This window comes from Juglans regia, chromosome 7 (genome assembly GCF_001411555.2).
Source record: "Juglans regia cultivar Chandler chromosome 7, Walnut 2.0, whole genome shotgun sequence".
In the NCBI taxonomy this organism is placed as follows: domain Eukaryota; kingdom Viridiplantae; phylum Streptophyta; class Magnoliopsida; order Fagales; family Juglandaceae; genus Juglans; species Juglans regia.
The window spans coordinates 2226941-2244757 of NC_049907.1; the positions used below are offsets into that span (position 1 = coordinate 2226941).

General features: G+C 35.9%; 1 protein-coding gene across 2 annotated transcripts; it reads left to right on the forward strand.

Moving 5' to 3' along the window:
* Positions 1 to 1748: 1748 nt before the first annotated feature.
* Positions 1749 to 9271, forward strand: LOC108983280. 2 transcript variants are annotated; one of them, XM_018954861.2, is made up of 3 exons: positions 1749 to 2053; positions 2986 to 4846; positions 7136 to 9271. In XM_018954861.2, the coding sequence occupies exons 1-3, from the start codon at positions 1995 to 1997 to the stop codon at positions 9227 to 9229; spliced, it is 4014 nt and encodes a 1337-aa protein (XP_018810406.2). In that variant the 5' UTR covers positions 1749 to 1994; the 3' UTR covers positions 9230 to 9271. The 2 variants fall into 2 exon arrangements, with proteins under 2 accessions (XP_018810406.2, XP_035548026.1); XM_035692133.1 differs by having other exon boundaries at positions 3054 to 4846.
* The last annotated feature ends 8546 nt before the right edge of the window (positions 9272 to 17817 follow it).

Consider the following 17817-nt stretch of genomic DNA (forward strand, 5'->3'; position numbering starts at 1 on the left):
GATAATTTTTCTTTATCAGAGGTGCCAAAGTTAAATAAAGAAAAATTACGATACATCTCACGCGACATGCATATGTAAATAATAAGATTTTGTAGTTTTCTTAAAAGAAAAACAAGTTTATTTACAGTTATGTGATGAAATTCTTTGTTGAGAATGTCTGCGCTCTTTAAAATTAATCGAGATTTTATTGATATAATAAGAAACTTGTTTATTTAGATCCCGTTTAGATACAATAAAATACAATTCGGATAGTAAGATAAAATGTGATGATTTTAGATAAAAATTGAAAGTTGAATAAAATAATATTATAATATTATTTTTTAATATTATTATTATTTTAAAATTTGAAAAAATTGAATTGTTTATTATATTTTGTGTAGAAATTTAAAAAAATTGTAATGATGAGATGAAATACTTTCACTATCCAAACGGAGCCGTATTTCATCTAATTTTATCTTATCTCATCTGATCATTATAACTTTCTAAGACCTTATTTGATTATGCAGTTAAGATAAGATGGTAAGAGATATTTTAAATAGTAGTGAGATTTTTGAGTTAAGATGAGATGAGGTGGTTTGTAAAAATTTGCATAGTGAGATCATGTGATATTTTTAACTTTTTGAAAATTTGATAAAGTGGTGAGTCATACCAATTATTGAAAAATATTTTTAATTATTGGGTGTAAAATATTATGAATATATTAAAAATAACTAATATCTATTATTAATTTAGAAACTCATAAATATTCTGACTTTCTCAAAATATATTTTTATATTATTATATTATGACCTATTTATTATACAATATTTTATAAAATTTGAAATATATTTTTCTAATTATATATTACAATAAAATAAAAAATTCAAATAGATAATTATATATTAAAAATGTGGCAGTTAGCGTTACTGTAGTGATACTGTAGAGACAGATAAAACTATATAACAGATCAATTGCAGCGGTACTGTAGCGTTACTATAACGATTGTTGAAAAATTAGAGATGAGATAAGATTTTGTTTTCTACCGTTTGGATAGGTAGATGAAAGATGAAGTATAGCTCAGGTAGGCATCCAAATCGGGCTAAATTTTCCCACAAAAATAATAAATAATTTAATTTTTTGAAATTTTAAAATAATAATAATATTAAAAAAATAAGATTTTATTTAATTTTTAATTTTTCATATCAATTCATCTCATTTCACTTCCAAACCGCATCTTAGGGCAGGTTTAGGAGGTAAGATGAGAATTTTGTATTTTGTTTTAGTATTTAAAATATTATGTTTTAATATTATTATTGTTTTGAGATTTGAAAAAATTGAATTGAGATTTGAAAAAGTTGAATTGTTTATTATATTTTGTATGATAATTTAAAAAATATGTAATGATGATATGAGAATTTTATATCTCATCCCACCCTCCAAATTTGTTCTTAATCTTGTGATGAAATTCTTTATTGAGGATGCGTGCGTTTTTAAAATTAGTCGAAAAAAGTCATTGCATGAAATTGTAAGGATGTATGTATTTTTTTTATTAGTAGTGCCGTTTGAAGCTTTTTATAATTTATTCTATATATTATATGATATAATTTAATTTATAATATTTAAATTTTAAAAATTTATTATTTAAATTAAATTATACGTGTTTAAAAATTTTCAATAAAATTATTCTTTTTTCAAAAGTAAGCCAACCGTGTGAGATTTTGTTGTCCGGTAGTCTTAAGGCTGCTTGCCTGCTTCGTACGACGGTGGAAGGCAGTTTAGTAATTTTAATGGACTCAGTGCGACACATGTCATGTTCCCTCTCTCTCTCTCCATGTGTCTGTCTCTGACTCTCCGTCTCCGTCTTCAGGGTTGGTTCTCGGCAGGCCATTCATTCGCTGGTATCAAGTGTGCGTGCTTGCGTTCTAAAGCATATACGTAGGCCCGCCACGGAGAGTCGCAGCTATCAACGAGAGCCCTTGAAAACACTCTCATGATTTTTTCTCTCTTCCTCAGACATGGACTTCGAAACCCTAAAGATCGGAGCTTCTGAACAGCTCTCCATGTACCCCAGCAGGTAACTTTTAAAGCTCTCCTACCTCGCCCTTTGTTTCGCTTTTAATGTTTATGATTATTTTTGCTCTAAAACCACTCTGTTTTCGTTCGTTTTCTCGTCATCGATTCCTTCTCTCTGTTTTTCTTCTTATATTTATCATCAGGACTCAGGAGGGGGAAAAAAAGAAATATGCTTTTTGCTACTTCTGAAAAGTTGATTGCTTTTTTGTTTCCGTTTCTGGCACCTGTTTATTAATTTTCGACCAAGCGTGTGGTTGACGTGATTCCTAAGGAGCTCTCTTCGAATCGATTACTTAACTGTTTTTAGTAGTAAGTCGAAGTGCTTTTGAAGCTATCGGTGTTAGGTTTGGACTTCATATGGGTAAATCTAATGTGTTAGGTCGTGGATATAGAATCACTTCCAAGATTGTGGGAATAAATAGTTAGGTAATAAGTTCTAATAAACTGTTCATATGATTACTTCTAACGTTTTACTTTGTTTTGTATTTTTATTGGTTTTAGGTAAAACGGATGCAATAAACACTGGTATTTACTGTATGGAACTGTGAGAGGCTGGAATTTGTTTTAAACATCATCTGCAAATGCAGCATCACTAGACCTACTCATCTCTCTATTTTTTTTGGCTTGGCATTATGTTGCTTTTGTTAATAGTATACCCATTAATGCGCCTTATTAAGTTAATATCTTGGCCCCAGCATGTTTACGCCACTTTGCCTATGTTTGAATGCTGACGAAAGTAAAAGATTAAATTTTGGCTCCTCAGTCATGCTAATACTTAAAAATAAAAACAGTTATATCATGTTTTCTTGAATTTCTTCCTAACAAGGAGCTTTTGTGCGGCAATTTTTTTTTCTTCCTAATACCAACTTTGAATGGTATGGTAATCTCGGAACCCTTTTCACGCTATGTTATTTATGATTATGGCTTATTCAGGGGATTGTTTCACCTAGTCAGAGCATTCCAATTTATAGTGGTTCTTTCATGTATCCTTTTTTGCCAAGCTACATGTGGACCAAGCTCCATGAATGGGATGCTGAAGCCAGTGGAACATGATGCGTGTGGGTCATACAGAGACAGGTTTGATGTGGAGTTTCTGGATATTGGTGTTGGTGATAGTAGTACTCAATATGGAAAGCCAATGACCCACGTAAATATTGGGACTGTCTGTACCGACTCTCGTTCGTTCTGCTTCCCATCAACATTACCGGGTTTTTCTTCTAAAGAGTATGAACACAGAGATGCTGCTCTAGAAGCTTCTGGGAGTCAGTCTGATTGTCAATTACCTGATAAATCTACTAGGGATAGCGGGTGGATGAGTAATCAAAGTTGGTCATCTGACCATGGCATGTTTGAGTTATTGAAAGGAGGGATTGTTTCTTGTTCTTTAAACTCCAAAGAGGACATTAATGAGGTATCAACCATTCAAGCTGACAGTGCTAATCAAAATGATTTTTCTTTCTCTAGAGGATCTTTAATTAATCAGAAGTGCAAAAGTTTTAGGCCAGAAAGGAACTCTGAGGTGACCAAAACATGTTCTTTTGATGGTTCTTCATCTTTCAGTGTCGAAATTAAGCCTAATGTTCTAGATTGGGGACAAAAGTATTTGTATCTTCCTTCATTAGCTTTCTTGACTGTGGCAAACACATGCAATGACAGCATTTTACATGTCTATGAACCTTTCAGCACTGATGTTCAATTCTATCCATGCAATTCTAGTGAGGCTTTGCTTGGACCTGGTGAAGTAGCTTCGATCTGTTTTATATACTTTCCTAGATGGTTGGGCTTGTCCTCTGCTCATTTGATTTTGCAGACAAGCTCTGGTGGTTTCCTAGTCCATGCTAAGGGCTTTGCTATAGAGTCGCCTTATGGAATTCAACCTATATTAGGTCTGGATCTTTCTTCCAGTGGAAGATGGACTAAGAATTTGTCTTTGTTCAATCCCTTTGATGAAACCCTCCATGTGAAGGAAGTGACAGCGTGGATGCTAGTTTCTCTAGGGCACACTTCTCATTATACTGAAGTGATTTGTAGTATAGAAAATTTTCAGGGCTCTAATGACCTTGGTTTGGCAAATGTTAGGGAACAGTTGGTTGTGAAAAAGGGTCAAGTTGGTGTGCCAGTCTTGGCAATTAGGCCTCATGGAAACTGGGAGATAGGTCCCCAAAGCTCTGAAGCAGTGATAGAGATAGATGTCTCGACTGAGTCTGAGGGGAAAATCTTTGGTGCATTTTGTATGCAGCTGCTAAGGTCTTCACAAGACAAGTCTGATACAGTTATGATTCCTCTTGAAGCAGAACTAGATGGGAAAGCCGCCTATGATGATCTTTCAGGATCTATATCAGCATTTCTTGAACCTCTAGTTCCATGTGATGCTAGTGAAACTGCTGTTGTTGCTCTGTCTCTGAGAAATGCTGCTTCTCACTTATTGAATGTCATGGAGGTTAGTGAAGTTTCAGATAGGAAAAGTTTTCATATCCAATACATGGAAGGCTTACTACTTTTTCCTGGCACCATCACACAAGTTGCTTTGATTACATGCTCACAGTTGTATGTTGAATTAAGCGATTCTCCACCTGAAGTAGCCAATATATACTGGAGCTGTAAGTTACTCATACTTACAAATGACTCGAGCAGTCCTCGGATAGAAATTCCTTGCCAGGACATAACCTATCACTGTTCAAGACATCAGAAGGACTCTTCTATTGGATTTGAATATCAGTCTGAAAAGGTTGAATCTGGCTATATGATGTCAGGGTCCTTGGGCAGTGGCATGCATTCTCCATCACAGATCAAGGTATGTATATTCTTATCCTTTATTGTGGCACTGGATCAGCTTTGATTTTTTTTTTGAAAGTCTAGTTACTCTTTTATTTGTTCTAAATTCTATATATCTGTTATCAGTGAAAAATAATGCGACTGCATGTGCCTTGTCATTAGTGAGTAAGCAGATCTTTCTTGATTATTTGGAAATAGTATCATATCTTTTCTTGCAAAAACATTACGTGTTAGTCCATTATGTATATTGGTCAATGTTAAGCTGACAAGTAGATTGAACAGAGACTTGAGCTAGGTTTCAAAATTTTGACATGGTGGTTCATGAGATCTTGGAGATGTAATACAAAAAAGGTTGGCTTTTTAAGCCAATTGAGTAGCAGAGTATGCAAAGATATAGGACATGGCTAAACATTACATTTATCTGCTACCTCTCAAATATATTTTTTTGCCATTTATGATACAGCTGAGGGGAAGATACATGTAGATTCTTCTCTTCATTCCGATTCAAACAAATTATTTCTCAACATTGCTCAGTAAATCGGTAAAGGTCATCTTGTGTATCTGAGCATTGTGATATCTCTGAACTTAATCAATCCCCACAGCTGCTACATTCTTAGTTCTTAAAGATACATGCACTGATTCTGTGAATGAAATAGTGATATGTGGAAGTCTAAAGACTGATAGGACAAGAAGAAGAATATCAAGACAGACAAACAAACTAATACTTTTAGAAAGAAGAAAATCAGAGCACAAGTGAAAATATGCTGAAGAAATCACCCTTATTATTTTTTGTTTACTGTTTTAGGTAATCTCTGTTTTGGGCTAAGGTTGTAGGCCTTGTATGGGGAAAAAAGCTAAGGTCATGTTTGATTAGTATAATTTTTGAGAGGTTTTGAAAAGAATTTTGACATGTGTTTTTATTGAGTTTTGTGTAAGTGGGTACGAAAAGTGAAAATGTTTGGATAAAATCTTTCTCAGGTGTGTTTTGTATTAGGCCTCGTTTGTTTTTGCAGATGAGATGAATTGAGATGAAAGTTGAAAATTGAATAAAATATTGTTAGAATATATATTTTTTAATATTATTTTTGTTTTGGGATTTAAAAAAGTTGAATTGTTTATTTTATTTTATATCAGAATTTGGGAAAGTTGTAATGATTAGATGAGATGCGTAGTGAAAGCAAACGAGGCCATAGAATTTGTGAAATTAGGCAAGTAGATTTGAAAAGTTGCTTGGATAATTTTTGTAAGAGTTTTTTTTTTCCACAGAAATCTAGGGAATAGTTAGATGGAATGTTCTTTTGTTGAGGAATAGATTTTTCTTTTTCAGATTTAAAAGATGTTTGGATTGAAGTATAAAATTTTAGAAATATTATGAAACCAAACATGGCCTAAGGTTGTAGGAAACAACAATGTATGAACAGGCTCTTAAAATATTTTTTTTGATAAGTAAAATTTTATTAATATTAATTGGTGAGGCCAATTACACAGGCTCTTAAAATATTTCTTACATGGGTTACACTAGTATTTAAAGGTTACTGTTGAATGGTTTATACTCTTGGTGGCCCATATTTAGAAGCAGAGGTAGTAACCTTTGTTCAGTGGGTAGCAAGATCATGTGTGGGAGATCTCACCCTATACTGGTGAGAACTCCTTCATTCCGGTTGTCTTTGTAGTTTTTTACTAAATTTCCATTATTTCTCCTGTTACTCACTTCTCTTACTAGAGATCATCCCTTTATTCTATTTCCCATAGCATCTAAACACCCCACCTGAAAAAAGAGGTGGGGAAAAATGAAAAGAAAAGAAACTTGTCGAAAGGATAGTATTGTTATGGGGGAAACAGAGGTTCCATATAATGCATAAAATTTTAAATACAATTTGCGCCCTCATTTTATTCAGCATGAGGTAGGACTTGAGCAAGTTTGATTATTCATGGAGTATGGCATTTTTATGTTATTATTGATGTTTCATAAAAAGAATCTAAAATGGGAAAAGAAGAATGATATTAGGAACTTGGAAGTGGGAACCCTCTTAGTAGATATGGTGCTAATTTAGTGAATTAGAGGATTTGTGAACATCCGGAAGCCATTTCTGAAATGGTTGGTCCTATAGGAGCCTACCCACATTTTTCTGTTGGCAGGTGTAATTTTGTGATTATTACCTTAGCGGTAGAGTGAGTAGTTATTCATACTAGAAGCTTTACAGACTCAGAATATTAGAACTTAAGTATGTTGGTTCTATCTACTTTCTCTTTCATGGGTCTATGTTCACAATAACCAAGATGTTGCTATGAACTTATTATCTGGAAGGCTCTGGATCCAGCAGAAGCTGATGAATTCGTTCTAGAAAACTGGAAGTCTCAAGGTACTAAATGTGGCATGTCTGTGCTTGATGACCATGAGATATTCTTCCCAATGGTTGAAGTTGGAAGTCATCACTCCAAGTGGATCACTGTAAAGAATCCTAGCCCTCAGCCAGTTATCATGCAGCTTATCCTGAACTCAGGAGAGATTATTGATCAATGCAGTGCCCCTGATGGGTTCACACAACCACCATCCAGTAGTTTTGTTCATGATGAATCTAGTGGTCCAGCAAAATATGGGTTCTCAATAGCAGAGAGTGCACTAACAGAGGCTTATGTTCATCCTTATGGTAGAGCATCTTTTGGGCCAATTTCCTTTCAACCTTCAAATCGATGTAGCTGGAGAAGTTCAGCTCTGGTTAGGAACAATCTTTCAGGTGTGGAGTGGCTTACTTTGAGGGGATTTGGAGGGTCACTTTCCCTTGTCCTCTTGGAGGGGCCCGAGCTTGTAGAAAGTGTGGAGTTTAACCTCAACTTGCCCGTTCCTCTGAATGCCTCTCCCCCCGACACTTTGGTGCACTTGGAAGAGACCATTTATGCATGTTCACAGCCATTGTCAAAAGAGCTTTATGCCAAGAACACAGGAGACTTGCCATTCGAGGTTAGAAAAATCAAAGTTTCTGGAACAGAGTGTGGGATGGATGGATTTATAGTGCATACTTGTAATGGTTTTGCTCTCGAACCTGGGGAATCAGCAAAGCTTCTGATATCATACCAGTATGATTTTTCTGCAGCCATGATACATAGAGATCTCGAACTGTCCCTGGATGCTGGAATTTATGTGATTCCCATGAAGGCGAGTCTGCCCTTTTACATGCTTAATATCTGTAAGAAATCAGTCTTCTGGATGCGAGTGAAGAAATCCCCTGTAGCAGTCTTCTTTGTTTTTTCCTTAATATTTCTGGTATTCTGTTGGATATTTTCCCAAGTCATAGCCTTGGGATCCCAGGATGACTTGTGCAAGAGTGAGAGGAGATCCATTGCTGCTGCTTTAAGGAAGGCCGGCAAAACCGTTCTTACGCATCATAATCAGGGAAATGGGAAGTTGTCTGTGTCGAGTGAGGTGGATAGTCTCTTAAGGTCTGTTGGGGATGAAAAAATCTCGGTGCACGCTTCTGTTCGTAGACATCCTGATGGTCAGGACGGGATCCCAGGACAGGGAATGACTGCTCAACTTGTGGGACCAACATTTGAAAATCATAAACAACTTGATGATCCATTGGATAATCGAAAGGAAAGAGCATTTCCATCCTCTTTACTGTCAAAGTCTGTAGCAATTTATAATTCTAATACAATAGAAACACCCCAACAAGGTAACCTTACAGTCAAAACTGGGAACGAGAAAGGAAGAAGGCGAAGGAAGAGAAAGGGTGCAGGTTCCAAATTTACAGGGCTGTTCGAAGTTTCTAGCAGTCAAAGTGGAAATTCTACACCTTCGTCTCCCTTGTCCCCGTTCGCATCTGTTACACCCAAACGCACGTGGCTGCCATCTCCTGATATGGAACAAACTATTGAGGCCAGGTGTCCATTTACTCAAGAAGCAGACCGACTCCCCGAGAAGGATGAGGTTTGTGGATCTGATACTGAGGTGAACCTATTGGAGCGTCAGGTTTCTGCAAGGCATTGCGGTAACAGCTTGCTCTTGCCTACTCCAGAGCAGCCTTCAGCATCAAGAAAAACATCTACTAAGCCTGTTCTGTTGCCTTCTGCTACTTTCCCTTGTCTTGGCAGGCCTTCCCCCAATGCGCTGTGCTCTTCCCCTTTTCTTGCTTCATCTTCTGCAGTTGCTCCACATGCTCGAGCTCCTGGGTCCAAGCTTTACAACCAGAAAGCCAAAGAAAAGGCAGGACTTGGGGATGAATATACATATGATATCTGGGGTGACCATTTATCTGGACTGCATTTACGGTCAAAGGATGTCACGTCTATGGTGTCCAATCCTACAAACCCTCACGACAATGTCTATGATTCTGAAAGCTTCTTTGTAAGGGGTCCACAAAGCCTCGTGACAATGTCAAAATCTGTAAGTTTTGGAAAATAAGGTTAATTATAGATCACTAAATAATTGCTAAATTTCCTTGCAGCTGCTGATTTTTCTTAAGCTTGCACATCATTAGCCATTTCCATTCACATACTGCATAAGCTATGAGTATTTTTGAAGTCTTTAAATTTTATTTTTAAATTTTTTTAAATTGAATTTGATTTTATTTTAAATCTCCATTTTTTTTTGTAAGTGACACAATTTCATTAAAAAGTGCAGAAGGCACAACTCAAGTACATAAAACTTATACAAAAGAGACATCTATGATAAAAAGATGTAAGAAAACCATTAAGAGTCTATCCAAAGGAGGAGAGCTTGCTTATTCAAGTATGAGCTCTAAAATGGTAGGAGCGCTGAAGATTGAACTGGTTATGAGATCCTTTATCTTGTATTTCATGAAGAGAAGTGCATCCCCACCCCAGGCAGGATTGAAACATGGCCTATCCTTCTTAAGCTTTTCATCTTTGGTGGGCTCTCTCTCCCAAAGCCGAAGACACCCCAAGACAAGGTAGAACTGTTGGGTAGGGGACATGATCAATAGAACCCGGCTGAATCGAGGCTGGGATGGTGGCACCCATTTTTAATTCTCCTTTTACTATCTTCAAAATTTCTTTCATACATTTCCCTCCAAATACGACATATTTCCACACTGCTGCAATTTGCGGGCTTGCCCCAAACCTTCGACAAGGATAAAGAAAGTCTACTATTTTTTTAGGCATGACTCAAGCCAAGCCAATCAACTAGAAAAGTCATTCGACAAAGCATTAACAATCTACAAGTGGAGTAAAAGATGATCAACGGACTCTCCATTCCTCTTATACATGCAGTACCAATCAATACAATAATTTGTCTTCTCCATCTATATATAACTCATGGTGAGAATTTTATAGAGAAGCTGTCCATGAAAAAAATGCAGCTCTTGAGGCCAGATACTCTTTTCAAGGAAAGCGCTTATCATGAGGAATGCGGAAATATAGACATAACATCTCTATCAATAGTCATCACTTTTGGCAGAGGAAAGTTGTGGCTACAACCAGACACCTGGGGGTTACAAATAAGCAAAAGGACCCCAAAACCCAAGTATCAAAAACCAAAAGATCCAACCATAAACTAAGAAAACCAAAAAATTACAAACCAAGTAAAAAGAACAACCCTAAGAAACCAACCTGCAAGAAGAGGAACATATCACACATAAAAGAAAAAAACAAGAAGCGAGAAACAAAGACTCAGTACCTCACTTTGATAACCTCAAATAAGGAAAATCAATTTTGTCCATGCGAAGAAGGCCTCTTAACTGACTAGGTAAAGTATCCCTATTGACTGGTCGGGTCAAGTCATTAGTAAAGATAAAAGTGCTATTTAGTTTTCTAAACTTATTCCAGCTTCCAGAAAGAGTTTGATCCTTCACATTACTAGCTTTTATGAAGGGTCTTTTCCTTTCAAGTATTTGGGTGTTCCTATTGTGACTAGTAAACTGAAAGCCTCTGATTTAGGGGAGTTACTTGGGAAAGTTAAAAAGAAAATTGTAGGTTGGAAGATGAAACTGCTTTCTTCAAGTGGTAGAAATATTTTTTTTGAGGCATGTTTTGTCAAGCATGGCCACTCATCTTCTTCTTGTTTTACATGTCCCTAAAGTGGTTCTCATGACGTTAAATAGGCTTTTGAGCTCTTTCTTTTGAGGTGATTTAGAGGATAAAGGAAAGAGAAAATGAGTGGCCTGGAAAAATATTTGTAAACCCATTGAAGAAGGTGGGGTGGATATTCGGGATTTTGGCGATATCTAAAGAGCTCTTAATATGAAGCTTGCTTGGAGATTGATTTCGGGGCATTCATTGTGGGCGGATTTCTTTAGAGGCAAGTATGTTAGAGGTAATCATTTATCTATTGTAGATTAGTCTAAGGGTACTCGGTTTTGGAAGGCTGTTGTTAATAGTATGCCAGACGCCTTAAATAATTCAAAGTGGTTAGTGAAAGATGAAAACATCTCTTTCTGGTATGATAACTGGGATGATGGTGGTCCTCTTCATGACCAGTACCCAATGAGTGAGAAGCCTTTGTTGAAGATAAAAGAGTGTCGCATTGAGAATGGTTGAGACATTCCACTCTTGGAAAGGCTTGTGGGTGTCCAAAAAGCTAATGATTTGGTTCAGTTCTTAGCTAGGCGCAAAGAGGGGCATGATGTTCTTATTTGGAAGAGTGAAAATGATGGTAATTTTAATACTAAAAGTGTTTGGGACTGTATCAGGGTTCAGACTCATTTTTTACCTTAGGCCCAATGGATTTGACATGCTAACCTCCATAAGAAAATCTCTATTATGATGTGGAAAGCTATCAATAGTTGCTTGAGTGTGGATGAGAAGATTAAAATGGTTGGCATTCCTATGATTTCTAAATGTAATTGTTGCCTTGTGGGTCATCTTGAAGATCTTAATCATATTCTTTTTATGGGTGATTTTGCTACACAAATATGGCGTTTGGCGTCAGCTTAACTAGGTGTGCATATGGGTCTTTTCCACACATGGCAGGAGCAAGTTAATTTATGGTTTTGTCATGCTAGGCACTCTTCTCACATTCAGACTGTCTTTGATCTCCTCCTGTCTATTATTTCTTGGAAGTAATGAGATAGATGTTGCAAAACCATATATGAGGGTAAGGTTGATACGGTTAAGTCGGTTTGGCATGTTATTAAATTCTGGATCCATCGTATTATGCAAGTGTCCATGAAATTTTTGAGGCTCCCAAAGCAGGATTTTGCTATTTTAAAGAGGCCGGATATTTGTTGTTCTCTATCTTGAATTTTGTCTTTTTTAGTCACACAAGCTGAGATAATACTTTTAAGTAATTTTATTTATTTATTTAAGTGGTTGATTTATTAAACCATTTAAAACAAGGGTGACTATGGATAACAAAAACCAAATCGAAAAATAGCATTGCTCATTAAATCTTGGAGTAAGGGCATCCACCTCTCAATCATGAGCCATTCTAGTAAAACTTTTATATTCCACCAAGTGAAATCTTTAGATATCTCCAAATAGCCTACCTCAAGAGCATCATTAGTAGGAGAGACACTTTATACAATTGGGAAAACTTTCTTGAGAGTCTCATCTCTACACCTCAAATCATGTTATAATCTAATTTAGAATTTATCTCTGATTTCAAATTTGGTTAGAAAACTTCCCCCAACCTTTCCTTATGTTTTTTTCATAATCCCAACTCCTAAGGCCCATAGACCGCCTTAGAACACTATGGATCCCATGAACATTCATGTTAAGGATTTATTACTAATAATCCCCACAAGGTTCCTCCCTCGTTCCGATGGAACCAAAGTCACTTTCCCAAGAGTTCAAGATTAAACAAGAGTAGGTTCCGAATTCCTAACTCACCCTAAGAGATCAGAGAACATATCTTGACCAAGCTTACCAAGTGAAATTTGACATTTCACCCAATATCCCCAAAGGATGTACCATTATAGCTTCTCTAGGTAATTAGCCCCACGGGAAGGAAGTGGAAAAAAGAGACATGAAATGCTAGGGAAGATTAGAAAGATTAGAAAGATTACTCTTCAACAAAGTGAATCCATCACTTTTGGACAAATGCATCATCTTTCAGATAGCCAACTGATACTAAAAGCTTCTCTATAATCCCATCCCAAACTGCGTTGGCCTTGAAAGTAGACCCCAAAGGAAGTTAGAGGTACTTCATATATGGGTAAAGAAGACATCTTACTTCCCAAAAACATTAGACAGACCATTCGCATTGGTAACATAACTGTCATAACGCACTACAACCAGTTGGAAATTTAAATAAATTAACCTTCAACTACTTCGAAGCATAAGAATAAAAGCATGTAAACAACAAAGGTGATTCATGAATGGAAAATGTATAATTTATGTAGAGAAGATGTAATAAGTTAAGGAGTTCTATTCACAATAAGAAAAAGGAGATAGACGATTTCCCTTTTGCTAGCCACGGGAGCTGGTGAAAAAAAACTAGCAGAAGTTCCATTCACAAAAAAAAGTGCATTGATGTAGAAACTAGAAATACAATGGGCTATCCAAAATTGCCATTTTTCCTAAAAAAAATTCTCATCTTCTCAGTGGGTATACATTATACAAGGAACCCTCAATTGATGTGATTATAGGAACCCTTCTCAATGTCTACTTTGTAGAGTATTCTTGACTCTTTGGATATCATCCTACTTTCCAGGCACTCATTAGCAATAAATACAGTGTCTAAGATTTGTCTACCTCTGTCATTCTGAGGCTTGTTCAAGATGATCTTCTCAAGTACCACATGCAACCTATTAGCAAAATCTTTCTAGATGATTTTGTAAATACTGATCATCACTAAGCTAATAGGTTTGTTACCTTTAGCATCCATTGCAATTGACGTAAAAATACATAATTGTAGAATTTTGTAGATGTTTATGTTGGGGTGTATGTGGAGACTAGTTTTGAAGCTGAAAAAGATGTTTGCTAAAAGTTGGCTTGAGCCAAAGTTCGCTCGACATACCGATTGAGCGAAACTCAAGTTCGAGAACTCGCTTGAGTCCTGCTCGACACTCCGCTTGAGCGAGATGCAAATTCTAGTATTTGCTCGAGTCCTGCTCGACACTCCGCTTGAGTCAATGTTCATTTGACTATTCACTCGACAAGCACTTGACACGCCGCTCGAGCGAAGTATGCAGTTTTGCCAGATTAGGGTTTCCACGCTGTGTGCTATATATATGTCATATTTTAACATGTCTTGGATGGCTTCAAACATATTTTGAGAGAGAAAAATTGTCTAGTGAGTGCATATTGTGTGAGAGAGTGAAAAGTCCTAAAGAGTGTGAGTTGAGATTGAGTGATTATAATCTCCTCTGGTTAATAAGATTTATGTAGCTCTGTGGACGTAAGCAATTTGCCGAACTACGTATATTGTACATCATGTGCTTGATTGTGATTGCTTTTATTTTATTTACCATCGTTGATATGTGTGTTTTGCATAACATTTCACAACAGTTTACCATTAAAAAACATAAAGCTTCGTAAATGTTAGGTCGGGTAAGCATGTAAATTGTCAGTGCATGATTATCACATAAGAAATTAACATGATAAATAATGATCTATAAGCAGAGTGGTATTTCCTGGCACGGGCAGGACATGATGTCCTTACTTCCCCATTTAAAGTTAGTGTTTCATGAGTGCCTGTGCACGCCATAATGGTCCTTGGAAGGTTGTAACTTTCACATTATAATGAGAGCCAGCACCACAATGCAGTTCCCAGAATCTCCATTTCACTCCGTGAGGGCTGATGTAGACGAGAGAGTAATAAGCCCGTGAGCGTGTGCTGGAACAGCCGGCAACAGGGAAGGACTTTTAATTAGGCTAGTCCGCCGCCAGCTTTTATGCTGGGCGAACCGTTAGTGTAATTTTTTTTTTTTCTTTCATATATTTTTAAACGTTTTTTTTTAAAAAATATATAAATTTATTAATAGTGACTTTCATAACTATTAAATAAAAAAATGAAGAAAAAAATTATATGAACAGGCAAAACTATCATTTTCCTTTAATCAGTCTCGTGCAGAGAAACGATAATGCAGATCAGGGGAAATTCTGGGACCATTCTTTTTCTCGCAAAGCAGCTGGCACATATATATATATATATGTATATATGTATGTATGGTCTTGCAACCAGACGATGACCATGCGAAACTAACAAGAAAATCCAATGTTGTCGTTATGTTCCATTAGTTAATGATACTTCCAATCTATCAAAAGCTGCTGTCATTTAAAATTAGTGCTTATATAAACAAATTTAATTACATGAAATGTGCGATAAAATGAAAATAACATGCGATTCATAATCCATGAGAATACCATATATGTTCATCTATAATCCAGAAGTATGGAAGGAATACTTGATAATTTTCCCTCGCTTTGTTTATACCATTTTTTATGTGGAAGGATGATTCAAGTCTCTGATACTGTAGTAATTGGCATAGAGCTAGTTGGTTGTGAATAGAAACTGGACCCCATTAAGGTGGTCCAGTTCCTTGTGTCGTTTGGACCACTTTTGACAGCAAAATGACTCTGACTGGTCCGGTGCTATGGGGTCTCCAAGCTTGGGGACTTTCTAATGTCCTAACAGGGGTCTATTTCTGCCATGTCTGCTGCTTGCTCACTTCTGTACATAAGTACAACAAATTGGGTGGATTCTAATCATGTTGACTTGCTATGGAAGGTGGTGAGCAACAAACAAAATCCGAATTTATATTGGGTTCAGCTATCAGAAATAGTGAAGAAGTTGAGTTTCCTAAATCCGGATGAAAACCAAGCTAATCTATCAATAGCAACCTTGGACCAGGATTTCTTGCTGGATTTTATTTAAAATTTGCTTGTAAAATGGTGATTTAATGATCAGTACTACTAAGGTGGGTTTTGCTGATTTATTAGTCCACACCAGTTGGTTTAGATCAATTAGATTATGCCCCAAATTATAATAAGAAAAAAAAAATCAATCAATTAAAGACACCATTGGCACTCTCTGTTCTCATTATTTCACTCATTTGTACTGCAGATTAACCTCACATGACACCTTGCCTAGATTAAGTGTGGGCCTGAGGGTTTGAACTCTGATTGGTCTGAAATTCACACGATGCCTAGCTTGTTGAGAGGTCTTCTCCTCATGGACAAATTGGGTATGCCCTACCTGAGGATCTCGTAAGGTTCGTGCCTAGTAAGTTTTGTGTTATTTGCTTGTCTCTTTTTTCTTGTGTGCTTGGTTTTTTGGAGGTTCCTCTCTTTGGCTTGTTCGGATGTAGGTTAAGTGTCTTTCTTAAGATCGTGTACTCTATATGATTATAATGGTTTTGATGCCTAGGTTCTTAAATTCTTAGCTTATATGTACATTCTAGGTGTCGTGTCTGTAACCATGGTTTTCATCCGTCACAAGTGAAGGCAATCAATAAAATTGACATTAAAAAAAAAAAAAAAAACTATTTCTCTGCGAATAAAAAAAAAAACTTCACATGACACCCTCTCCTTGGATCTTGCTCAAGGATCGCCTTAAGCAAAGATAGCACTCAAAGTACTACCATTTTTCTAATTTTTTTTTCATAAAGTACAATGGATTGTAATAAACCTTAAACTATCACTAAGTTTTAGTATGTATTGTTCAAATTATTAAAATTATGTCGTGCGATTTATTTTTCGTATGTCTGTCTTAGTGATCGTATACTAATTGAAGATACACATTAAACTTCTTTGCAAGTTAAGGTGCAAATTGTTACTTTTTGTAGTTTATGATGCACATTATCAAATGAGTGATGATCATTTGATGCGCAAAATTTGATTCCAAACAAGAAATATTCGTATAAAGAAAAGGAGAGTGCTGGAAAATGGTATCTTATATATAAAGAGTTGGAAGGTTGAAATAACATTATTGATTTTCACATTTTGATGATCAAAAGCCTTTGTTGTATTGTGACGTAATAAATTATTAAATTTTCAGATTTATAGAGATAATAGTATAGTATATAGCCTCATGCATGCATGGCCATGAATCTCAAGACTTCCTTTTCGATCTGTGATGAGGAAGAAGACTTTCTGCATGTGCCTTAGCTTTTGCCCTTTTCATGTTTTGGATCAATCTTCGTGGTCTCACTTTATGCTTTCGGCCTCACTTCTCATTCCAAAATTGAGCCCAAAATCTCATGTTGGGTCACTACCCCTTCCATGTTTGGGACCACTCCAGAATAAAATGAAAATGGTTGCTTGGACCATTTCGTGAAATTCTCCAATTTTATTTGCTTTTGGGTTACGGCTAATTCTACGTATAATTGTGAAATATATAAATATTATGTAATCATTTAAAAAATATATATATATTATTAAAAAATTAATTTTTTTTATGTGAATCTCATATTTTATTCACATTTTTCAAAATAATATTACGTAGCAGTTGCACAGTTCACGGTTACAAATATATTTTCTCTTGAATTATATGCATATATATATATATATTTAGAGAGAGAGAGAGAGAGAGAGAGAGAGAGAGAGAATGCACTCTCCGTCGTCTCCGATGAGCATGGACACCCTTAATAAAAGCGTGCATGCCATTGATACCTGGTCCCTGCATCACGTACTACTGATAAAGTTTGTACGTACTACTACTTTAACCACAAAAAATAATACATACCACTTCAATTATATACACATTGCCAAGAAATTTAGCAACATGATTAGAGAGAAGAAAAGAAAAGTATGAGGCAACATGCCAATCAATTAAGTCATTGGAAGTTGTTGTGATCCTCAACTAATGCTCCTAATTTAGCCTCTCATGCATGACTGACTATTCATGCGTAGACCCAAGAAAAAAAAAATGAAGTATAGAATCTGCAGGAGTTAGCATAATATTATAACAAAATTCTTGAATTGGAACCATTATATATGATTCATATTAAATTCTAGAATTTAATAGAATTCAACCCCTACATGGAATATCAAGATTTTTCATCAAGATATATATATATATATATATATATGATGGGATTTCCCTCACATGCACTATATCTTAAAGGTGATTTGTAAGAGTAGACCAGGAAC

Excerpts from the sequence above, each read along its gene's own strand:
- LOC108983280 (XM_018954861.2), top strand. The coding sequence starts at position 1,995 with ATGGACTTCGAAACCCTAAAGATCGGAGCTTCTGAACAGCTCTCCATG. Across the intron at positions 2,054-2,985 it reads CTCTCCATGTACCCCAGCAG|GGGATTGTTTCACCTAGTCA; the intron begins GTAACTTTTAAA and ends TGGCTTATTCAG. Across the intron at positions 4,847-7,135 it reads ATTCTCCATCACAGATCAAG|GCTCTGGATCCAGCAGAAGC; the intron begins GTATGTATATTC and ends ATTATCTGGAAG.